General features: G+C 34.8%; 1 protein-coding gene across 1 annotated transcript in view; it reads right to left on the reverse strand.

Moving 5' to 3' along the window:
• SOX5 (SRY-box transcription factor 5) overlaps window positions 1–26,895 on the reverse strand; it is a 1,012,050-nt gene that overhangs the window by 215,776 nt on the left and 769,379 nt on the right. Inside the window, exon 8 of the mRNA XM_088025573.1 lies at window positions 2,392–2,478. Within this exon, the coding sequence (XP_087881699.1) occupies window positions 2,392–2,478 (87 nt within the window). The remainder of the gene's footprint in view (window positions 1–2,391; window positions 2,479–26,895) is intronic.

Genomic DNA, 26,895 nt, shown 5'->3' on the forward strand with positions numbered 1-26,895 from the left:
TTTGTCCAAATGCCCTGAAATTAATTCACGTGCAGCAACCTGAAGCCAGTGCTTAGGAACTGAGCTCTGCTCTCCCTTGGCTATAGTTTTAGATATTAAGAATAGGTGCGCTTGTGCTCATGCATGTGCACATGCACACATACACACACTCCTTCACTCACATGTTTTCTGGAACTAATTAAAAGTTAAATGAAAACTGACCAGTGTAAACAGAGGAGAAAAGTTTCAGTTGACGAGACTTGGTAAATACTGTAAAGGCAAGAGTCTATTAAATATATTATTCTCAATTATTGCTAATCATCTAATAGTTGAATGAGTTCATATTTCCAGATAAAGAAAAGTTCACACTTATTCTTCCCTACCTCAACCCAAAACAGTGCGCACATACACGAGACTTACACCTTTATTTGCTTCATTAAAAAAAACAAAACAAAACAAAAAACCTGCCAAACAGCTAAGCCATTGTTCTCACACAACTTCTTCTGAGGTGGCATGAAAACCACATTCCTGGGCATGGCATAATCATAGCGTCTGACCCCCCAAGAACCATTAAGTCAAATTCATTTACCCCCAGAGGGCTACACACTATTGTATCCTTTCCACTTTCTAGCCACCTATGAACAATGGAGAGTAATTGCAACTGTCACGGGCAGTCAGTAGGAAAAGTAAGCCAGTGCTATTTTCCCAGTTTTCGGCCAAACCTATCCAAGCACCTAATAACCATGCCCCTAACCGAAGAAAGATCCACAGTTGCTCTTTAAATGCATCAGAAAACAGCTTTTTTGAATAGAACCAGAAGACAATCACCAAACTTATGCTCTGAATGTGAAGCTTAAAAAACTCAAAATTAAAGACGGAACTTCTTTTGACTGTACTACAGCTTCCTGAACTAACCCCACAGGCAAGCCTGAAAGGAGAGCAGAGCTGCTTTCCTCCAAGCTTATCATCACTGCTGCGGCAGCTTTTAAGTCTGACTTGTGAAGAAAACGAGGGAGGGAAAAATGTTTGTCCTCCAATGGAATGAGATCACAAGGCTTGGAACAAGCGGTCTTCTCTGTTCTACTCTCAGTTTTCACTCAGGTCAGAGGAGAATAAAGAACCTTGGAGAGAACACATCCTCTATCGTGGGTGCAAATGGGTTAAAAATCCAACATAATAATATAAAGGATCTGCTGCCTTGGAAGAGAGATTTCTCTGTTCTCTTTAAACTTGGTCTTCAAGCTCTTTAAGACATACAAATTATTATCTGTTTGAATTTGATTCCATTATAGATTTTGGTTACTGAATGTGTTGATTAGCACCCATTCTTTCTCTTACCACCAAGGCCTACTTAATCATAACCTGAATATATGTAAACTTTAAGTAGAATGGATGAAAAGTGAAATATTCAGTCCAGCATTTTCTGGAAGTTTCCAAATGCTGAGATGCTAGTGTCCTGCCTTTCTGCAGGATGCTCCAATGTAGCAGAGCCATAAGAAAGACAATTGCCTTTTTCATTGGGAGAACATGTGCGCATACATACATATGCAAAAAAAGTTATTTATACACATATTTCTACATGTATATTAATATAAATCTGGTGATATTTTAAATATATTCAGCTTCTACCAAAAAATATAGAGTAATATATAACAAAATATTTTAATATTGATGAATAAGTAGTATTTTTTTCTCAAAATTAATCCTTTAGAACTCAGAATCAAGTGTGCTATTGGCAACAAATAGAAAACCATAGACTGCCTACCAGGCTTTGAGAAAACACACATTAAAATTAACTGAAATGACCATTTGATTCTATTTTTATATGAGAAATTAAGCCCTCTCCCACTGTTATTAGTAAAAGTTTATTAAGATATGAATATTCAGTATCATGAAGTCCATACAGACTTTTTCTCTTAGTTGTTTGTAATGTCTGATTCAAATTAAACCAAACCAAAAATGTTGCTCTCGTTAGTGAAAAACAACCTTTTATTAAGCTTTCTCCATTCATCATTTCTGGTTTTAAATGTAGATTATGTACATTCACACTTCTAATATGTACAATGTATAAAATCATCATAATAGGCAGTTTTTAACCCTGATATAAATACATTCCTACTTACAAGGTAAATCATTAAAATTTTTTTTTTTAAATGATGAAATCCAAAGCCTTTTGAAGATACAGTGGGGTTATTCTGTTAAAATGACATTCCATTTATCTAATAAGGCACAAACAAAGAGAAAATAAGAACCCTGACACAACCACTTTCAAGCTAGAAGGAAGAAACACCAAAGACAGAGAATAGATGAGGCAGGAAGGGATGGGGGGAGAAGCACTGTATCACTGTTGTATCTCAAAATATAAACTTCATTTTCATACATTTTGGATCAAAATAATTGCAAATATATTACCTTTTATTTCACCAAAGTTCCCTGATCCCATTGCAAGAAGTTTGTCTTTCCAGTCCTTTGAGAGTAGCTTTTCAATACTGGGGGTTTCTAAGTAAAGAAAAAAAAATGTAAGCAAATCAACACGACTATCTTTACAATGCAGCTCATTAAAAGTCTATCTGCTAAAAATAAGGCCATCCCTATCCGGGGCCCAGTTCATAATGACTTCATCAACAAACTGATAACTGGGGGGGGGGGGGGGAAGAATGTGTTTTGTCACCTGCTGTTTCAAAATCATTAGCTTTTTCTTCTTGCGGAACAAAGCCGTACTAATTCTTTATGACAATGGGTACATATAAACCTGCAGTTCATTGTTTTTCAATTTGGTGAACAAATTCCTACTATAATAGATGCTTGTCAATTTCAGGGTGTTAGTCTGCAGTCAAAAAATAATTATGTTGATAAAATGCAGAGCAAAAAAAAGGCAAAGAATTAGCTCTTAAATCTGCTACATGTAATTATATCCCTCTGTGTGTTTACAATTACATCCACTTTATAATATGTGTTTAACATCGTATGGTGGTTAAGCACACTGTGGAAAGATTTGCCAGTACCGTGAACACTAAAAAAAAAAAAAAAAGTTCGTATAAAAGAAGCTTTACAAAGATTGCAAAATCTAGAAAAGTGAGTAATGCCTATAATGGAGACCTATTATTTGCTTATTTCAGATTTGTCTCACATTCTTTTAAAATGTCCAGTATTGAGACAGGGCACATATTTTTTAAAGAGCAAGGTTATGCTTTAGTCTGATATTTGTTTCTATATATCACATGGTTTTTGACCTCTTCTTTTGTGTTGAATTTTAATGTATAAGTAAACATAAATGCTAATAAAACTCCCAAACATTAAACTCAATTCCAAACAATGTAATTGTATATTCTTGTCAGCATTTAGATGGGTACACAATTACAATGGCTTTCAATCCCACGATTAGCACTGCATTCAGTCAGAAAATGGAGTGTACTAAAAGATAAGTGTCCCAGTATGCTCCATCTAAATAACAATACCCACACTTAGTATCTGGATCTAAGACATACACTGCCATTCTCCACATTGGTGTTTATGTGTATTTGTGTTTGTTCAGACATTTGTTTACCCCCTACTAGGAGCATAAAGGGAGTACATGTTAACTTATCAAAGGGACCGTCTGGCCTAGAGACCATAAGATTATTAGAAACTGGTTCATTTTCCCCACAGTTAAAATGCATTTTAAGGCGTCATCATCATCTTTGGCTAATGCTATCTACTTCTCTCAGGCCTCCATCTTACAGCCATTGACTGTCAGAGTCACAAAGCCTGTGTGGAGTTTTCAACAAAACAGAGGTGAAATTTCCTTGGAAAAACTGTGACAATATGGAATGCTTTTTTTTTTCCGGATGTCAAAAACTTCTGGAAAATAAAATAGTGAAAAGCTCTGAATGATTACTGCTTTACACAGTCTATGGTCTATACGTATGGTGCATACACACACACACACACACACACACACACACACACACACCTACCACAATTACTGTGTACACATTTACTATGGAATTTACTACGGAATGTGTAAGTTGTATTTTTTTTCCTTTGTAAGAAGGTATCTCCATTTCTTACATTTTAAGGAAGACAGATCCTAAGAAATTGCTTTTACTTTTTCTTCAAATAGCCCTCTTTCTGTACCACAGTGGTTTTGAAAATGGTAATGACAATTCTGAGTAATAAAACGGCTTAAATCTCTTCTTACTGTAATCAATATTTCTGTTCATTGAGGCTTTCAAAGTAACTTTAAAATACTTCTGCACGGATTTCCAATGTTTCTACATTCCCAGTAAACACTTCATGAGCGAAATCATTTTTTAAACCTTATCAGAGTAGGTCAAACAAACACCACTGTTTCTTTTTTCCAGCACTCCACAAAAATTCTTGAGTAGCATGTAAACAGGGCACAGCCTATACGGTATTTGCAATAGAGTACTGTCAGTCATTAAAAGCTAACAAACCTTTGCAAAGCAGGAATGCAGCAATAGAAATCCATTGTGCACTAACAATAGGCCCCTGAACCTCCCGGCACCAAAAGCAGACCATTTTACTTTTAAGGCTATTGTCTGCAAAGTCCATGACAAAGCTTTTCCCCTGCAGCTAGACAAAATATTCACTGTAGTGTGCTCATAAAGAAACAGAAGTCTTCTGTCTAAGTTGCAGAGTTAAAGTAACAGCCGCCAGATTTCTGAAACCTGCAGAACATTCCTGGCCTCTTTATTAACTTACATAAAGATAGAAGGCTCCTCCTATACAGAGCCACTTTTTTTTTTTCAAATACCTGACTTTATATATATATATACACACACACACACACACACACACATATATGTATATGTATATATATATATATACACGCCACACATTTATATATAAAACTTCTTTAAGACCAAATAATTTGGAAGATGTAAAATCAGAAACATATCTAACTCGGGGATGCATGTCTGTGGATGAATACAGACACTAATATTTGCAATTTGGGTGAGGTATATATTTTAAATTAGATTCAGTAAACATTTATTGAGCAGCCTATGTGCCCGGAACTATGTTAGATGCTTTTACCTGTCTGTATTCTCTCGTTTAATCATAGCAAAAACCTGAAGACTCACATTGTGCTATTATATCCATCACACAGGTTAAAAACAAAAGCAAAAAGAAAAAAAAAGGACTTGTCTGAGGTCTCACAAAATGTAATGGGCAGAGTTGATTTTTTGAAGTAAGGTTTTGTTTTTTGTTTTGTTTTGTTTTGTTTTTTGCCTACAAATTCTGAACTCTCTTGTCAACAATGAAATGATAATGACAGCTACTATTTTGAGGGCTAAGTGCTAAGCAGTGTACCAGGTCCTTTACATGTGGTATCTCAAACTTCTCATAATAATCTTCTGAATTAGATATTTCCCTAAGCTTTGGTTTCTTAAGTGGTAAACAAATGCACCAGTATCTAATTCAGAAGATTATTTTGAGAAGTTGCCCATAGGGAGCTAAGTTCAACCTACTGGATCCCAAAGTCAGGGGGACCAAAAGTACATCATTTCACCCACTTCACCTCTCTATCTGAACTACTATAAAATAAAGAGCTTTAAGCAAATCCACGTCCAGTATTCCTCCAGCCGCTACTGTTGTAGTTTGTCTCCACCGGTCGTTCATGAAGAGGTGGTTAAGAAGTGATTTCACCATGGATGTTAATGAAGACAGTTAATGATGAGTTCACAATGGTCATAATGAACACAGTGGATGCACGGGTACTAATGACTGAATTTCTCTGAAAATGGTAAAGAACCCAGAGAATATAAATGACTAGAACTGTAAAAGACCAAATGGCAAAATCCCAATATTTATAATACACCTGTTCATTAAATGTGTGAATGTGATTAAAGTGAAATTTGACACAATTATGTAAGTGTTACTTCAGTTGATGGACTAAAAAATATAGTAGTTATCTATTAAATATCCCATTTTCTAAAATGAGATGTGACTTTTTAAAATATGTGTAGAATTGTATTTTATATTGTGAGTATGTGTAGTATGTTTGTGGACATACTTATTTTCCAAAAGTTCAAATTCTGCGTTATCCATCATTTTCACATTAATATATGCCACAGTTTTACTACAAGCCCCTTTAAAGATTCTCCTGAGAGTTACTTCTCTCCAACATTGAAGTATTGCAATTACTGTCAAAATAAAAACTAGCGCTCCCTATATTAAAATAAGTGTGAGAGGTAATAGTAGCTCTTACTTTTGCATAGCATTTCAGTTTATATAATGCTGTCAGATGCAACAGCATTGTCAATGGTATGCATTGTTATTACACCGTTTTGCAGATGAGAAAACTAAGGCTCAGAAAGATGCTTTTCCCAGCATCACCTAGCCACAGAGTAGAACAGAGGGAATACAGAACCAGGGCCTTTTAATTCAGGGATCTGTGTCTTTAGGGGAAAGATAAATACGTACATATTTTAAAATTAAAAAAATAAAATAAATGGTAGGAAATAGCTATAAAATAAATTAGAGGGTGATGACAGATATCCTTATCAGTCAATCCATTAATATTACGATAACTCTAATTGGATTACTTTTGTCTCTTTCTGCCATCAGGACCCTTTTGATATGTTTGCTTGATTTTCCCTCCTCACCCTTGCCTCTTTTGCTCACATATGTTTCTTCACATCAATGCCTATGGCAATCCCCACCAGTGAATGGCCCCTCCAACTGTGCCAGCCATTGTTACAACAGCATCCTGCCTCTTTAGGGCCTGTTCATTCCCTATAACTCTCACTCCTTTTTCCCTTCAGTGCCAAACACTCTTAAGACTGACTCCCTCATCTGGAACAATGAGACCTAGAGACTCATGCCAACATATTGTAATTCTGCAACAAGCTGCCAGTGCCAAGAATTAAACCACATTCGCTCCAGTGCAGTAGCTTTACACACAAGCTCAGGTTTTTGCTTTGTGTTTATGTAGGTTTTTTCCCTTAATCTCCCCTGATCTGCAGTGGCAGAGCTCATTGAAAAATCGAACAAGCAAAAAACATGTATGTGTAATATTTGACTTTTTTTAAACAAAGTCCCCGGTAGTTAGGGGACAAATCTACCACGGTTTATACTTTAATTTTGTAGCTTAACCTAAGCTGTGTTATTCGTGACATGTGATAGGGTGCATGTTTAGGAATGGGAGTTGTCTTTTGGAAGGAACAACAGTATGTCTAAACTTCAAAATATATAGCAATACCTCTTCATAGTCAAGAAGTAAAAGTGACATTATGTAGATTATTCACATCGTAGAATCAGAATTTTAAAACCTGTATGGATCTTTAGATATCATTTAGATAAGCATTTCATAAAAGTAATTTATTAAATAAAACACACGACATAAACGGAACACAAATTGTTTGGTTACTTAAAACCAAAACAAACAAAATAAGCATTCCATTGTCATGTTAATCTCATTACATTCCACAAATTTACATTTCATTTCTACAAGATTTAGATCTATTTAAGGGCTAAGAGACTGTCAATCTTTAAGTGAATTGTGGATTATGTGGTGTAATTTAAATATCCGACCAAGGAAATCAGTGTTGGGAGATGACTGTTTTGCTCAATACAATTTGGGTAATAAATAGTCTAGACAAAATTCTGCATTTTACAGACTGAAATTGTAAAGTAAGGTTAAAATATGCCTAAAATCATAAATCTAATTAATGATAAAGGTAGGACCTAAAGCCTAACTCCTAGTTCAGTGTTCTTTTCGATATGCCACACACAATAACAAGTTCTTTTTAAAAGTTAAACTTGTCAAAAATGAAATGTTAGTCTAGTTTTATTCGCCTCATCTAGTTTTAAACAATTATTATATGAGAGTTGATCTGGGCTACTGATCTCTGTTTGAATTAGGTATTGTTAACTCAATATTCTCCCCTTGCAAGCTTTCACTTGATGGCCAACATAAAGCTGAAGAATAAACACAAGTTAGAACACTTGGCCAAATATATTTTTCTTCAAAAAGCTAATTACAATTCAATGCTTGCTATTTAATTATTCAATTACTGATAATAAGATTATTTTTGAGGGGGAAGATTGGGCTAACTCTAGAAATCATATATCTGTAAGAGTTTAATTCATGTTGACAATATGCACAGGCCTAGACAGCATTTTGGGGCAAATACTAAACAATGTAATGGAAGTAATGTAAAACTTTTATATATCTGGAAAGTTATTTGTCCACTGAAGACCACGGGGCCTTGTAACATTCCCATTAGCCAAGCACTGCAGCTAGTCGGCCACGGAAAATGTCAAGTTCTTCTAGGCAACATTAAAAAATAATACATACCACAACACACAAGAGAAACACATCTGAAATTCCAAAGCATTAGAATTTCAATAAGCCTCATTTTTATATGTAATTATCCTAAAGTGAATTAAGCTCTACAAATACTTTACTTTTAGTGATGCCAAAATACTTGTTTGTTTCCACTTGAAAGTTAATAAGAGCTTGTTAACAGAAAGGAAAAAAAAATTTGGCCCGCTGACTCAAGTTTTAAAATGTTTAATGTGCAGTCAGTTTTGGGAATATTGCAAAATTTAAAACAATACTTACAAGCTTGAATTTTCTCGTTGCACAAGTTGAAACTATTAACACACCTGCCCAATTATATTCAGTCTTATACCACATTTTAAAAGAATATTTCTTCATCACATGATTAAACATGCCATAATCAATATGATATAATTGCTACATCTCAATAACCTTGGGTTTACTCCTCACAAGATGGCTCTATATGTTCTACATAAAAAAAAAAATTCATTAAAAGAGACACTTCGGAAGCTATATTGTTTTATCTACTCTATCACTCAGAAAGTTAAGTATATTTTCTTTTCTTTTTTTTTTTAAGGATTTTATTTATTTATTTTACAGAGAAAGTGAGAGCACAAGCGGGGGAAGCAGTAGAAGGAGAGGGAGAAGCAGGCTCTCCGCAGAGCAGGGAGCCAGATGCGGGGCTCAATCCCAGGACCCGGGGATCATGACCTGAGCTGAAGGCAGATGCTTAACCATCTGAGCCACCCAGGTGCCCCAAGTTAAGTATATTTTCATGCAACACTTTGTTTTGTCTTTGTTTCAAAAATTAGAGGCCAGTAAAAATAACATTAAGTAATTTGGGGGAAGCATTTCAAAAAAGAGTTGCAAAGAGGTATTCCTCATGCACAAAATCTCACTAATGTTGTGCTACTGAGCATTAAGAAAGCCTTAATGTCATACAACCTGACACCATCACTTACTAGTTTTGTGACATCTGGCAAGTAGTTTAACCTCGCTGTGCTTCAACTGACTCATCTGTAAATGGGAATAATAACTGTACTGACCACATACGATTGTCAAAATAACTAAATGAGATAATTTATATAAAGCTCTTAAAACACTACAGGGCACATAGTAACACTCAAAAATGTGACTAACATTACAACTGCAACTTAATATATGACAACCCAAAAGAACTGTTTCAAAAATCAAATGAAATATATACGCATATGCTTCACTTTGCCCATCACTAAAACAACCCAGAATTCAAAAACCTCATCGAAGGAAGATGGTTGTCTCTACATTTTTTATGGTAATGACCCACAACCCTTAGTTTCATTGATTATCTACCATCCCTATAAATTTTTTAGTGGGTTCATGCCAATAAAAATGATAGAGAAAAAGGCGTAGTATCATGAGGGACAAGGATAGTTGTCACTTCCATGAGGTTAATGTATGAACTGTTCCAAAACAGCACAGATACACAAAAATACTCAACTGATCTTTGCATGATTTTTAAAATTTTTTTGGACAGTTGTCTCTCTAACTTTCCATAGGCTCTATTACATCCTCAACAATGGCTAAAGCTTTTAAGCCAGTGCTGTTGACAAGTGAAAGAGAACAACAAATAGCTTTGTAGTGCTCTTTTCCCAGGGTCACTCAACCAGCGGTAATAGTTATTATTTTTATTTATTAGCACTGTAGCCCTGTCCTCTATCATGGCTGACTCACCCCAACCCCCATGACAGCAAGAGCATTTTAACTTTTAATAGAAATGAGAGAGTGCAGCACTCCTGTGTAAGGCTCTTTCGGCAAAGTGCACAGCTAATGAATATTGTCCATTTGTATCCAAATAATTTATGATGTCAGCAAAGTGTGGGTGGGGAAACATGAATTAAGTTGTAGTCATTTGTTACAATAAGAGGGGTGACAGTGGAGAGTAGGAGGAAGCAAAGGGGTTGCTAAGGGGTAGAATAGAAAAGCATAAATAATGTGATAGAAATTCGGGAGGAAGATGTTCATGATTGTAACGGTAATAGGCAACTTCAAAAAGTTAAAGCATTTCCCAAAAAAGTTTTTCATGACTATGTCTTTTTATTTTATTCACCGAATAACCAACTTTCTTAGACATCAATTACAATAAAACTTACTCTCCATATGTTTTATATGAAATACTATTTTCTCAACTGTGGATATGTGAGATAGAGGAAGAAAGAAAAATAGAAGACAAACCATAAGAACTAAGTCATAGCAAAAGGTACATGAGAATCAGGCATATTTAACACAAAGTCTTCGTTTCACAAGACATATTTACAGACAGGAGTTTAAGATAGCTTAAACATATCGCAGCTTAGTAAGGATAAGAATGCATAGTTCTAAGCAAATTACATATGCCTACTGATATATTTAGGAAAAGAATTACCTAAATATGTATTTGAATTATAAATGAAGCAATTATCCTACTATAAAAGAGTGTATTCACATAATCATCCATTTAATTAAGATATCTAAGACCATGATGAAAATGAAAATTACTGATCGTATTTGTACAATTTTGTTGTTGTTGTTGTTTAAAATTGTGAAAAGTGGGTGGTAGGGATGATAAAGGAGATACAAAAAGCATAGAAATAGAAAACCACTGAACATACACTAGAATAAGAATTCCAATACTTTAAAAATATGACAGAATGCTTTACCACTGGAAGTGAGAATTAAAGCTCATACAGCCTGATGCTAAACCACTACACATCCTGAATCTTCTCTATCACAACATATGTGAAAACAAATCGCAATCTCAGCTTGCCAGATGCCTGAAAAGATATGAACAATAAAAACTGACATGATTCATATGATAAATTAGAGATTGTGATATGCAGGTAGTTGAACAGTTGAGCTGAAAAGCTACTTACAATTCAAATTATTTTTTTATGTTCTAATACATAGCATCGGATTTTAAAATTAAGAAAAATATCCCCTGATTTGCTTAAAATCATATATCTAAAAATGCACATATCCTTCTCAACCAAAGTAGTCCATCTGCCTTAACAACTTGTTATATTTGGTCTCTCATAACCTTTCATGGATTTTGGATCGCGTCATTTTTAGAGTAATTTTAGATGAGAAAATACAATACTTTTATTTCCAAAATGGCATTTAATGTTCACAAGCTTAGACACTATCTACTCAACAACGAAAGCTACAGTCCTGTGTTAGGTATGATATGCCGTGACCCCCCCACCCCCACCCCACCAAATGCAGAAGAGCCAAACAAAATCAACCTGTAAGAGTTCTCTTTAAGAAGCATTTTCATTTAAGGAAGAATGAGTGGGAAAAAAAGATAAAAAGGAAGCACACAAAAAAGAAAAAAGTCTGCATAAATAGAAAAAGAGAAAAGCATAGTTGGTTTTTCACTTTTCCTGTATCACCAGAGATTTAGCATTCTCAGTGTTAAAGTCAGTGGGTATAAAATTGGGCATGGAGAATCCATTGCTATATTCATTTAATTTCTTAACTGAATGAATGTACAAAATGATTGTCTTTGCTTTTAGTGGCATGATGTACTATTAGAGCTATCAGACTACTTTTAAAAAATCGGATACTGCCCTTTTCATTATTTTACATAATTCACACACATACATACACACAGAAGATCAGTTGATGTTAGACTTTATCCATTTATTTATTCATTTACTTAACAATCATTATCAAGCTGCTACTGTGGCAGGGTGTTAGGCACTAAGACATGGCCTCCACACCTCAAGAAATTCACTATCTCCTGGGAAAGATGGATAGACTAACAGTGACCAGACACTAAATGTTTGACTCAAATTGCTATGGTGTCACTGAGTTTCTCTTTTATTGTTTCATTTATTGAAGTAAAAACAAAGAGAACATGCCTTATTTTAATTATTACATGGTAAATAAAATGTGCTGAGAGACTATTTCCTAAATGCTACTTTTGCAGTATTACCATAAAGAATTCAAAAATAGTCTACTATTTATCAATCAAAGCAGCTATAAAAAAATCTACTGAGCAATACTTTCCAAAAATAGGGCCAACTTCTCATCTTGTCTGTAATTAGGAAAATAATATGAATTAAGTCACACTATCAATATAAAGTTAAATTAAAAGATAAGTATACGGATAAGAATAGTAGAATGGATTATTTCAACAAAGAATAGGTACTATATATTTTTGCAGGCATGGGGATATTAACAGGAGCAAAACAGAAGTGGATCCTAGCCACTTGAAGTTCATTTCATAGGGAAACTTACTTTAAGTGCAGAATTCCAGGGCCACTGGAGAGTCTGGCTCTTTATGCCTTGGTTGAGTCCCAGGAATCTGCAATTCCCGAATACCTGAGGTAATTTTTTTGATGAGGAAACACCGATTTGGGGTGTAACAATATGGATAAAGACATTCTACTACATTTTCAGAAACTTGAAAACTTTTTTCAAGTGGTTAAGACGTGAAGTAGAATATATTGAATTCTTCTTACGAAAAGGTAAAAGAATTTTACTAACATCACAGTGTCATTTGAGTAATAATAATTTAAACATCATCAACAAAAGAAACTTCAAATATACACCAATAGTTTTCTATTATACAACTCAATGAGATATAGTAATTCAAAGGGGAAAAAAAAGTCACAGTAAAATGCAATAATGAACTACCAGGAGCTAATATATGTTTTATTTATTAAAAAGGGGGAAAATAGAGAATTATTATTACTGGAGTATTGGGAACAAAAATTTTGTTTAAAAATCTTAAACAAGGGACCATTAATCGTGTGACCATATGTATATTCATGTATGTATATTCTTCAAAGTAATGTACTTCACACATTTTATGAGAGGTATCTATGTTTATGTAAACAGCAAAGAAAAAAGAGAAGCTCCTAAGATGTCAACTAAATGACAAGGGCATCCTCTTTTCACAGTTGAGAACTAAGGTTCAGAGAAGAACAGTGGAATAACACTGCAAGCAACATGGTAAATCAGAGAAGAATGAGTGGGATAATATCCTGATTATTCATTTAAAGGAATGGGAGGACACTGAATTATTAATACTGGAAAGGATGTTAATGGTAGAAAGGAAACTAATCTCTACCTTGAATATAATAAATAGGAATTTCTATAGCACAGAAGCATTGCTGCTTATTTTTCTATATTCTGTTTTTATAGATTTTATTTATTTATTAGACAGAGAGAGAGAGTCAAGTAGGGGGAGCAGCAGAGGAAGAGGGAGAAGCAGACTCCCTGCTGAGCAGGGAGCCTGCCGTGAGGCTCAATCCCAGGACTGGGATCATGAGCCAAGTTGAAGGCAGACGCTTAACCAACTGAGCCACCCAGGCACCCTTTTTTTTTTATACTCTTAAAAACATCAACCTATAGAATCTATAGAATCATGTCTCAAATCTAATAACTGAGAGGAAAACATTTGAAAGGACAGAGAAATATCCAGGGAGAGAGAAGAGAATAGGAAAGAGAGGTCTGCTGAACATCCCTTCTTTCTCTTGTGCTTAGCTTTCCTGAAGTAATCATTGAACAACTTAACTCTCATGTATGTAATAAATAATAGATAGAGATATATATTCCTTAAATCTTTCTCTTTCACATATACATATATTTAATATCAAATTTATGATATTAAATCATCTTGTAGATATCTCAACAGAAATGCACCCGAAGAGAAAAAGCAGGTGGGGGTGGGAAGGGCTCAAGGGATGTTCACCACACTATGATGTGTATCTCATGCTTTCTTAATGACTCACTGAGTTAATAGAATAAAATTAAGAAAGGTAGGGGAAAAAACTTATTTATAACAGCGTAGGGATTTTGGTGAAGTACAATGAAATGTCAGCAATTAAAAAATAAAAAAAAATAGGTCAATATTTCATCCCCAAACGATGGATGAATCCAGTAAAGTGACAGACCACCCAATTTTCTGACCTGACAGAGAGCAAGTTTTTACAAACTTGGGCATGGTCTTTCAAAAGCCACAAAAGTCTGTGTTGCACATGTCAGAAATTTAAAAATGTTCATATCTCTGGGAATTTTCCCTGAGGGACATGAAAACCCCAGGAAGCTGCTATCTCAGTTCTCACAAAAAGGTGCAGAGTATGTTTAAGCCCCACAGGGTCTCTATTACAGGACATTAGATCTCCCACCTAAAGTGAACACTGGGACAAATCCTGAAGATGGTTACAAAAAGGCTTCACTGCCCTCAACTATTTGGAAAAATCTTGTAATTCCTCTGGGAGGAAGATTCACATAAAACATTGTGAACAATGATGATAAATTAGAAACACATATTTAATCATTTTTATGAATTAAAAGTGTTCCAATAAGAGTAGTTGATATCTTCAGTTAAATTACAAGCATGACAAATAAGTCATTCCAAGTATTGTAGCTGTCTATAATCCTATTTGCAGAAGGCAAATAATTTATTGCAAGAAATTTGGTAAACTAAACTTGTGTTGGCAATAAATTTGTAATCATCAAAACTGATCTTTATTATTTCCAACAGGTTAATGTTAAAAGGTGCATTATCTACTTAACATTTTTGTTCATGAAATTTAAAAAAATAAAGTGTTCCATTTATAAAGAGAGAAAGGAAAAACATCATTGCTCCATGGCAGCTACCAAAGAATGAGAGGGAAATTACTTTGTTTGATGAGGGGATTAAATTCTTTTTAAGAATATTTCCAAAATTTATAAATTACATTAAAGTAGATACATAATCTAACAAGTTTCCCAATTATACAGTAGTTGTCAATTTATTATTCTGGTCCAGAGTTCAAGATGTAAAACCTGGGTTATTTATTTCTCTCTTTTCTTCTCAGCAAATTGTTCAGATTATAGCACAGCACCCTCAAAATTATAAAGCAGCAAAGCCAAATCTCAAAACATGTAAAGAGTTCTGTGCCAAATAGAGCTGTATAAAAATTAAAAACCAACACCTTTAAAAAATACTTAAGTTTAATCGAAACTTTTGTTTTCATACATATTTCAGCCTTTCTGTTCTTTTTTTTTTTTTTTTTTGTCGTGACATATTAGGTGCCTAAAAAATAATGATCAGTGAGATTCACAGCATGGAGGGGAAAAATAATAGGAAAAAAAAGTTTATTCCACACTATTTGAATTACATTTAGGTAGTTCTCAATGGGGTTACTACCAAATCCTTTAAGCCCACCAGCCTCTTACCTACATTAAATTAATGAGGCATCTTAGACATTCATTCTTCACCAGCAGCTCTAGACTCTCCAGTTGGACACCTACAATTTACTAAATTACAAACAGTGACCTAGGGGAGACATCTGTTTGTTACATGCAATATTGCATTATAATCTAAACTAAAAGAATATTTGGGAGATTAAGATGATAAGATATATGCTGAATTGCATTTTCTGGGGTTAATAGGGGCCGGTCTCTGATTCTGTGATCTCTTTTCCCATACAAGTTCCTATTTTCCCATCAGGAAGCAAAGGCCTCCACAGACCAACATTATGAAATACAAAACTTATGAACAATCCAATATTAAGAGGTCTCTATTATGCCATGATACTCACTACCGCCATACAATACTTTTATTAAGCCTCAAATACATTAAGCTTGATTATAATCAATTTTTTTGTAATACCACCTTCTTACTAATGCTCATAACACTTGGCTCCCAGGGATGTACTTATAATGAGGTGGCCAGGTGTATTTTCCATTAAATGCCTCTGTTGGAATTTCTATAGTGCTTTTTCTCATATATTTCAAGTTAAATGCTCCTCTATTTTTATGTTTGCCTCACAATAGCCAGTCCCTTTTCAATGATTAATTTTCTATTCAAAAACAATTTGCTTCTTTTTTCTTTGTCCTGTCACGGTTTTAGAACAACGTCTTTCCTTTTCCCTTGTCCACTGCAGAAACTCACCTCCTTCCCCGCCCCCCCCACCGGCCCCCGCGCTCCAGATCACTACCTTCTAGTCTCCAACTTCTTTTCAGTGACATATAGTCCAAAATATTTAGGAGCTCCCCCCAGCAGGAGGCTACTCAATTAACAAAAACAAAGCCCTGAATGATCAAGGCTTTAACTGAGCCAAGAAGTACTGTGGCCATTTATATTATATGACCTCAGCAGTCTCTTGATTGAATTGCAACCCAGCATTAAATCAAACACGATGTGTTGTGTGTGTGATTTTATAAATGCTGGGTGTGTGAGGTGGAATCAGGGAGGTGAGAAGGGTGGCAAAGGGATTATAAATACTCTCAGGAAAAAAAAAATCGCAATTCAGAATGCATTTGGTTTTTTATTATTTTTTTCTTTTTTAACATGCTCTTTACTTTGTTTTGGAACTAAGATACACTTTGTGAAATGCTCTGAACTGGTATTCCAAGGCATGTTTAAACAACAGAAATAATGGAAGCATAATTGATTGCAGCTGGGAACTGTCACCCTATCAGTAAGCAGCACCTAACTGGCAAATACTACAAGCTTGTTACAGATTCCTTTATGAATTGGGCACTGTAAGAAGACTGGGCATTCTTTATACCACACACTCAAATCAAAATCTTCACTGATTTATTTTTCAAAGTTTACTAGACTAGAAACAGTGAGTGGTTAGTCTGTTGGCCTCTCTCCAGTGTGTTTGGACAGAGAAGGTAGGGTGCTTGTTTCATAAAGCCAAACACATAACAGGTTTATAAACATGCTATATCTTTCAGTCACGCAGGAGATATTCAGTAAAAACAAACTTCTCAATACATGAACGCTCATAGGAGAAAGGAGGAGAAGTAAAAATATCTTATTCAGAAACCCATTTTTGTGAGTCCAATTACTATAAATTTCTCCATACATATCATATTCCAATCAAGGACTACCAAGATTCAATTCTTATCTAGAAGCAGGCTTTTATATCACTCTTTCAGTTGATTTACTTAACTCAGACTTTCCCCAAAAAGAGCAAAGAAAAAAAAAAGGAAAAGAAAAATAAAGGAAAACTAATAACTTCACATTAACTTACTAAGAGAAAAGCTACAGTAAGTCCCTTTTCCTATTTTCTTATATTTGTGTAGCTGTTAGACATTTTGCAAAGGAGGGGAGTACCAGCCAGCCTTTCACAACAAAAGACCCACTGTCACTGAGCCAGTCCCAGACATGGTGGAAACCAGCCCACAGGAAAAGGCCTGGCTCCAATGTTAGGCCCCGGCCGAGTACAGTCACTATATTCACTCAAATTGGCAACAGGTCTCAGTGTTCCTGGCTTTGAGCTGTGAACAAGGGTCGGGATTGAATAACCAATTATACAACCACTGACTGAGTTTATCCAAGGTTTGCAAACTGCTATAATAGCCCAGTATTCAACCAACTGTTTTATCCTTTTCCAGATACAGTGTCATATCTCCCCTTGTGCTCCATTTACATGTCACTTTATTACATACATCCATTAAAAAGGTTAATATGGTGTCACACTCAATGCCCACATGTTGCCTTACAGGAGTTCTGCTTCTCTCCGGGGCATTTCATATAGACACCTTTCTCTGTCTTTCACTTTCTCTCTGCAAGTTAAACCAAGTTTCTGTCAAGCCTACAGAACAGTGGATGAAAGAACAGTAGCCAAATGTCAACAGTTTCAAAAATATGCCTTAACACTAATGGGCTGTTTGAACCCACCTTGGTATATTAAAAATGTGAAAATTCTGAAGTTTGGCAGTTCAGACTGACACCCAAATGTAAGGGGCACATACAAATTTATCCAAACGCGTGCCGCCCCCTTTGCCAAAATGGATGTCTCAAAGTTCAAGAAGACCTACAATTTTTCTGCATATTTGCATGCCTGCTTTTAATACAAAGTGGTTATGATGGAAATTAAAAAAAAAAATAGATATAGAATTTCAAGTACTTTTCCTAAATCTCTAAAAACCTGAAATTCCTGAACAAGTACCTTCCAACTCAATAAACAGAATAAGGGAAATGGTAGAAATATCAGGTAGTTATGAAGGAGTTGGCTTTTTTTTTTTTTTGATGCCTTGATCTCTGGTCTTTTATTTATTCCATGCTTGGTGTTAACTGGTGTTTTACAAAGTGTAAGCTTATCTTTTCCACTGAGGCTTTTTATCTTTAAAATCAGTAATACAGATCCCTTCTAGAAATCTAAGTGATATGCATTGGAATATATAAAAATCACATCAACATTTAATAAAAAAGCTGGCTAGAAATAGAATGACTGATACTATGCAAAATCATTTACATATTTAAATATTTGGAGGTATTTCTTTATGTATAATTAAAATAAGAGGAAAAGTACCCTTTACACCCACAATAAAAAGTTTTATATAATCATGTATAATAATAATAATAATACCGAAACAACCTAAACAACAGTAATACTAACAACTAGTAATTGAGACTTTAAGTGGTGTTAACTTTTAAGGGCTTTATATACAATTCCTTTTAACTCTTGTGAAATTCTATTTGTAGTTGCTAAGAGCAGGTACTTTTTTTGTAGCCAGAGTCTTCCTCCTTCATTTACAAGCTTAGACATCTTGTAAAATTACCTAGCTTCCTGTGCCCCAGGAATTAGTATATGCCTACCATCTAGGGCTACTGAAGGCATTAAATGACGTTCTCAAAGTAAAGTGTCCCGATACAATATTTTTGGGTGTTTGTCATCATTGTTCTTCTCCACATCTCCATCTTTATGAGTAATGTACTGCTCAAATAACCACATCTCCAGCAGCTCAGTGAGTGACAGAGCTCATAATAACCTTTTGCTTCTTCAAGTAAATCATTATCTTCAAGAATTCTATATGTTCGAATGGCTTATTAATAACACCAGTCTTCAAGTATCGAACATCTATGCTTAGCTATTTGCAAAGTGAAAGTAGCAGAAAGACTATTGAAATAAAGAAGTCTAATCTTATTTCAGCAACTCAACACTGTTGAATTCCTACTTTCTTAACCCTCACCTGCAACTAGGAATAATCAGTTCACCAAATCCAATGGCAGTGTGGGTAAGAGGACAAGAATCTATTCTGAAAAACAAAACAGTAAATTGTAAATATAAAGACTCTGCAGCCCTTTCATTGTTACCAGGACGTTCACTAAGTTGGAACTTGTTGCTGATCTTTTAAAAAAGGGGGGGAAATCGTGGAGTTTTTACATTATGGCAGGTTTTGGAGATACAAAGTTACCAGCTATGAAAGCCACTATGAAACTTAATTATCAATATAAAACATTAAAATGTTAATAAGAATCAACCTACATTTGCAGGTAGCTGAACAAATCTACCTCATTACTTTATCAAACGTAATACAGAAGGAGAAGAAACTTCAGAATCAGAACAAGGTATGGATCTTGGCTCTGTTCTTTACTAACAAGTGGTCTTAGGCAAGCTTTTTAACCAGTTTCAGTTTGCTCACTTTTAAAAAGTGAAATAATGATGCCTGTTTGCCTTACAGGAAGAAAGTGAGAAAGAGAAAGAAAGACAGAGAAACACTGTTACAGTGTCTAACACACATTAAGTGTTTAATAGAAGCCAGCTGCTATCAGCAACTTCATCATCTTCATCAACATCATCATGTTTCCCTTCTACCACCATTGTGAATATACCTGCAAGCAGAGCAATTTCATTGTTCAGCACTATTCTAAAACTAGTGATCCCAAGAAGTTATTTGTGTGTTTAAATATATATTTTCTTCAGCAAACTGATACTTTGATCCGGGCCCTGTAACTGGACAATGGCAGGGAAAAGGGCAAAAAAAGAAACTCTACTCTTGAATATTTTGGCAATAATTATAAATGGAATTAGCCAGGATACTGAATGCATTTCATTCAAATTTTGGGATAATATAAAGGCTGGCATTGAAAAATAACATTTATATTTTTTCCTTTTTTTCTCCAAATTTTTTTAAATCATGGAAATTATTAATGTTTTGATTACTATTAGAATTATACTCTGATAGCATCAGCATAGCAAAAAGATCAAGTAAAGGCGGATGAGAAATTTTTCACATTCTATCACTCTGAGGAAAAGAGCAATTCTGCATTGAGGAGTCCTCTGTCCTTACACTGAGTCTTGTTCTTCAGATCATTTTCCTTGAAGAAATAATAATAATTATAGTGCCGGAATATTATACCAGCTAACTGGAGAAATATGAAGAAAATAATATATAATCTACACAGCTATATATTTAACTAAAAGAAACTTTTCTGGGATACGTCTTTAATCTGAATCTATGACTTTATAGGAAGATTTTCCCTAGTGGGATGCTCTTTTAGAATATGCAAAATTCAGCTACCTATCTCCTTTTGTGTGTATGTAAAAGAGAATTTTTCTTATAGCAGCTTCTGCATTTGTAATGGCTATGAAAAACCTATATTGCTTTTCAAATGAGAAAAATTACAAGACCAAATAGACAACTTTGTAATCCCTAATCAATTCAACAAACGCTCTAAATATCATTAATATTGTGCAGTTCAGAGTCACATTAGGCATTGCCTCTCTTCCCTATTTTGGTTAGAATAATAATAATGAAATCATTCATACTTATTGACTCTTTACCATATATCATGTGTAGTGCTGTGGTTTATGTAATTATGTCATTTGATTATTAAAACAAGCTTCAGAGGTAGGCACTACTACTGTCATCCTTTTTATAGAGGAACCTGAAATTTAGAAAGGATAACTCATTTCTTAAGGACACACACATCTAGTGAGGAAATAAGCCAGGATTCAAATTCCTATCTGTTGAATTTCAAAATTTGTTTTCTTAATCAGTACCCATACTGACTCACCCAGACTATGAACAATAATGATAGGTGACATACTGCAAATAGAACTGAGTGCACATAATACAATACCATTCTGAGCTCCTGTTGGTGATGATTTCTGAGTTCTCAAGGGTATCCCTGATTATTTGTGCTTAGAATAAAATCCAAACCTCATTCAAGGCCTAGAGACAGAGTTATATAAGGCTTGGCCTGTGTTCATTTCTCCAGTTGTTTGCTGCTCTTCTGCCCACATGTACTAACTAGCCACTGAGGCCATCATGCCATTTCTCCAACTAGCGAAGTCTACCCTCGTTTCTGTGTGCTTCCACTTTGAGTTCTGTGTTCACTTTATTTCAGTCACTCTTCCCCCAAAACTTCACATGACTGACTCCTCTTATCCTGAACTCATATTTCACCTTTGCAGAAAGGCCTTCTTTGACGCACCATCTAAAGCAATATAGCTCTACTATCACTTCCAGTCTCTATCAAATTCCCTTTATTTTTTATAGCACTTATCTCTAACGGAAATCATCTTATCTATTCATTTATTATTTTTTTTCTCTTCCTTCTCACTAAAATATAAGCTCTAAGAGAACTTGGAACTTATCTGTCTTTCTCACTATGTACCTCCATTTCCTATACTTAAAAGCTTGACATATATCAGATACATAAAAAATATTTGTTGAATGAATGAGTATATGAATTTCTGCCAGACTCTTAAAGATCCTCTTTGCTTTAAGATGACTCAGGTTATGTATGATTTGGAAGTCATTCCTGATGTGTGGGAAGACCATTCTTCAAGTTATCTGTAATTAAGAGTATAAAAGGAAACATTTTCATTATCCAAGTTTCTTAATTCTCTCTCATGGATTCTGTATGTGAAAAGAGTTTTACTGTGATTATATAGGCAGGGCTATACTTGTTATCCTTGATTAAATAGATCACGAAAGTAATGAGAACAGCATAGGTTATGGGGAACTAATAGCCATATGATTCCCTTGTCTTGTGAATGATTTGGCTTCTTCTGGACACATCAATTATATCAGAAAGACATTTCCAGTGACCATAATATCTGCCTCTGTTCCCAAGTTTCTGTATGTACATACACACAAATACACACACAACTTTTTATTGCACATACATTTAATTAATATCTATAAGTATATGTTTTCTGAAGGAGCTATAAAACTGTGACAAGTATTTGTGTGAATAAAGCAAAAAAAAAAAAAAAGCCCTTCATTCCTTTACTTTGGAATTACTTTACACAAATAGTTAATTCATCTAAATCCAACTATGTTTATTTAAAATAGGAATTAAAAGAAAAATAAGTCAAAAGTTAACAATTTAGGTAGGGTAGATGATTCTGTTTGTCACTGCCCTCAACAAGTTGCACTAAGTTGACACACATAATTTGAGCCTGCTTGCTGTTCCTTCTGTTGGTTCCTGTTTGCTCATCCCAGTTTGAGCATCTTGCTCTGCCAAAAGATTTGGATTTCATGTTTAAAGACACAAACAATGACATGGATGGAACTAGAGGGTATTATGCTGAGCGAAATAAGTCAATCAGAGAAAGATGTGTATCATATGATCTCACTGATATGAGGAATTCTTAATCTCAGGAAACAAACAGGGTTGCTGGAGTGGTGGGGGGTGGGAGGGATGGGTGGTTGGGTGATACACATTGGGGAGGGTATGTGCTATGGTGAGCGCTGTGAATTGTGTAAGACAGATGAACCACAGACCTGTGCCTCTGAAACAAATAATACATTATATGTTAAAAAAAAAAGATAGTAGGAAGGAAAAATGAAGGGGGAGAAATCGGAGAGGGAGACGAGCCATGAGAGACTGTGGACTCTGAGAAACAAACAGGGTTCTAGAGGGGAGGGGGGTGGGGGGATGGGTTAGCCTGGTGATGGGTATTAAAGAGGGCACGTACTGCATGGAGCACTGGGTGTTATACACAAACAATGAATCATGGAACACTACATCAGAAACTAATGATGTAATGTATGGTGATTAACATAACATAATAAAATAGAATTAGAAAAAATAAAGACACATACATTTCATTCAATAAGAAACTCAAGTCAACAATTTCATTTAAGACTCAACCAAAGAAACAGAAACATGTTGCAATAGGTGGACTGACCAAATGACAATGATATCATAGTCTCCATTGTGGCAAATCTCTGAGGTATTTTGAAACGTGACTTTAGAATCTAAACCCAGTTTAAATGTGATTCCACTGTACTGATTTAAAGATCAATTATACATTGAATCTGTACTTTACTATGTGCATATAGGCAAGAATAAGTTGTGTATCTCTATGTGATTACATTTTCTAAAAAAAAAAATTAGACATAATATCCCAATCTTTACAATCTCTTTAAAAATCAACATGAGTTAAGAATTGAGAATAGAATTGCCTATTATTCATTAAATAATTTACATAACAAATATTTATTCTATGTTATTCTATGCCCATAGTGTGTCAATCACTATGCTATGCACTGTGGTTACAAAGATGAAAGCTATATTCCCTGACCTAAAAACAAAATTTTAGACTCATAATTACCACTATACCAGCAGCTATGACAGAAGTATGCTCAGGATGCTATGAAACACAAAATGAAGCTGTCTAACTCAGGGAAAGAAGGACTTTAATGCAAGAAGGTGTTCAAAGGAAAACTAGGTCAACTAAGCCACATTTTGAAAGCTAAGTGTTTTCCACATGAATGAAGAGGACAGTATCACCCGAGCAGGAGAAGTAATATGGAGAAGGACATGGTAACAAAAGAGAGTCTAGCAAGTTGAAGAAATTCAAAGATATTTGATATATCTAGGGCATATGGATACCGAAAGTAGAGAGAACTAAAACTAGAAAGGTAAAGAGAGATCACACTATAAAGGACCTTGAATACCAAAATAAGGAGATAGTAAGGCTTAGAATGAACTGAAGCAGGAATTGACATCATCAGATCACTAAATCCCTCTCCTTTAGCAGGAAGGGCTAGGGGAGCCAAATTGTATGCTATGCTTCTGTGCAGTGACCTTATTTTGTAATTCTATTGCTCAGAGGTGTAGATGACTGGAGGGAGAGAAAGAAAGAGAGAGATGAAAAGTTTCATGTCTTCTCCATAACAGTCGTGAGGCTCACGGCAAAAAAAAAGTGCCTAAACGGTTTATGAAACTAAAAAGGGGCTGAATTGGTGACTGAAACTGGGGCACTGAAGGTAGAACCCACTCTCCCCCTCCAACACACACACAAATGAGAGCAAAGTATCTCAGATGAAAATGGTCAGAAGAGAATACAATCTAAGTGCTCTCAAGAAACAGAAGATTATTAAGTCTTTTTACCAGATAGGAAAATAACTGTACCAGAGAAATTATTCCAAGTTTATGACCAATGTGTGGCCTTATTGCTTCCAGCATCAGATAGTTTCACAGAAAAACTTTTCCATAGTGAATTATAATGTTTAAATATTATGCCTCAAAATATAAAATGGCAGTTTTCATAAATAATCATTTAACAATATTCTCACTTTATAGAGGTCTTAACAAATACTATTTTGAGAAGTGCTGAATTTTTCCTCATGATACTTTAACCACAAGAGCAAGTTCATGAGCAATCATTGCAAGAAGGAGGGATTACACTTATTACAAAATCATCTGAAACCAATAAAATCATTTAACTTTACTTTCCCTGACTGGTCTCAGACTCCTCTAAAAGTTTTGAGACTCGCTACTGTGTGCCAACAAGGACTTCTGCATGACAAAAATAAATGTAGAAAAATAATTTTAATAAATATTAGTACATAAAATTCAAAAATAACCAACCATACTTAGTTTGGCAGTTTTTTTATTAAATTTGTAGAATATTATGAAGATACCTGTGACTTTAATATGCATACTTATAATATAGTCATATCCTTTGCTAGAACTGCTTCTTGTCCATATGATGAAGAAAAATTTGACATAAAGTGAATTTTGAGTAAGAAACACTGATCTAAAATTAATTGCTTGAGAAATTCTTGTTATTTCAGTTTTCTGGCAACTTTTTTGATCTCAAGCATTGGGGTTCAGGAAACTTCCCACAAGTATTTTTTTCATCTATGATTTTATACACACACATGCATATAAATATAAATATATGCATACATAAATATATATGTGCATATATAATGATAAATAACCTAATAACCCAGCATGTTGTGTTTCAATTAGATAAAAGTTCTGTTTTTGAGCATGACTGTGAGTGTATGTATATGTGTGGGTTTGAAGGATAATGTTCAATACTGACCATTAATAGGTGTCATAATGATCTCAGCAATTTTCCCAAAATCAATGTTTATTTGTTTATAGTCTCTTGGCAAAAATTTTAAAGTTTTTGTTTTTAATAAAGATTGATATGATCATATTAGGATCACCTGCAAAATTTAGATACTGCAATATTTTATATACTAAATAGAGGTAATACATCAAATAAATTACATAATTTAACTGAAAGCAGCTTAATCCCTAACTGCTTTGTGTCAGCAGAAATGGCAGTCATTTTTCCTTAATTTTTTTTGAAGATTTTATTTATTTATTTGACAGAGAGAGACAGCGAAAGAGGGAACACAAGCAGGGGGAGCGGGAGAGAGAGAAGCAGGCTTCCTGCTGAGCAGGGAGCCCGATGCGGGGCTCAATCCCAGGACCCTGGGATCATGACCTGAGCCGAAGGCAGACGCTCAACGACTGAGCCACCCAGGCACCCCGATTTTTCCTTAATTTTGAAACAATTTGAGTTTTCCTATTAAAAGACTACAGATTACATGTCATTAAAGAAAAAAAAAACAGTAAGTCAAAAAAGTAAGCTTAACACTTTCTTAGGCATTTTGCATTTTTTTAATTGTAAGATTAAATTACAGCTTTCAAGTGTCTTACAATATAGCCAGAGATATATTTTTTTTAAGAAAAGCTGATATGCATAAAGCAAAGGAAAAAAGTAAGTACCAAAGAAGGGGTCCTGATCTTGAGTGTGATGAGAAATAGAGAAGACAGAAATATGTCAGGGCTAAAATTAGTCCAATGTTCTTGAATAGGGCAGTATTTATTTTAAATCAGCAAAGAAAATTAGAACAAGAACACAAAACAGGACATAGAGTGATAAAGCACCTACAGTAAGTACAAAAGTTCTATTTGGCAATATTGGTAGGTAGCTGTTGAATAATGAGCACTCGATTCAACTATATTACTGAGGCCTTGGGAGGCCACTGTCTTGGGAAGGTAGTAATACTGAGTGCATTTGATGAAGTGGACAACATGTAGCCATAAAAGTGTTTTAAATATGACTGCAAAATAAGAAGAGTGGTATTTGAAAACCTGAGAGGAGCACAGTAAGGTAGTGTGTCTTGGTAGCGAGTGAGAATTGTTGCAGGGAAATAAAGTACAGGCTCTGTTCTAGGCCTGAGGAGATCAGGCCTGCAGACCTAGGGCTGGGTGTGCACAAAGTGGAGAAGAAATTCCTGAAAGGGAGAGATGGGTTAGGGAAGATTGGTGGTACTGCTGCAACTTATGAAACCGAAGAGTTCTTTTTGCAAAGAAAATTATTAACCACTTGTAGTCCATCTACTGATTTTGGCAGCCATGTTCACCTGGGGATTCTCTTGCTTCACCCCAGTGTTAAATGTTCTATGAAGACTGAGATGACAGTACGCATGTTTTGGATAGAGTGGAATGCACCAAACGTAAGAATAAGAAGTAGCTCAACTTTTCTGCACTTTTTTTCTTTTGTGCTTTTAATGGAAACCACTGTTGTTACTATGGAGGATTTTCTTTCTTTCTTTCTTTCTTTTAAAATCTCTCATCTTCCGCTTTGGCCAACTAACCACAAGCCTAAAAG

Source organism: Eumetopias jubatus, unplaced genomic scaffold (assembly GCF_037043125.1).
Source record: "Eumetopias jubatus isolate StellerSeaLion01/CBP00866 unplaced genomic scaffold, mEumJub1_p1.0 scaffold_8, whole genome shotgun sequence".
Classification (NCBI taxonomy): domain Eukaryota; kingdom Metazoa; phylum Chordata; class Mammalia; order Carnivora; family Otariidae; genus Eumetopias; species Eumetopias jubatus.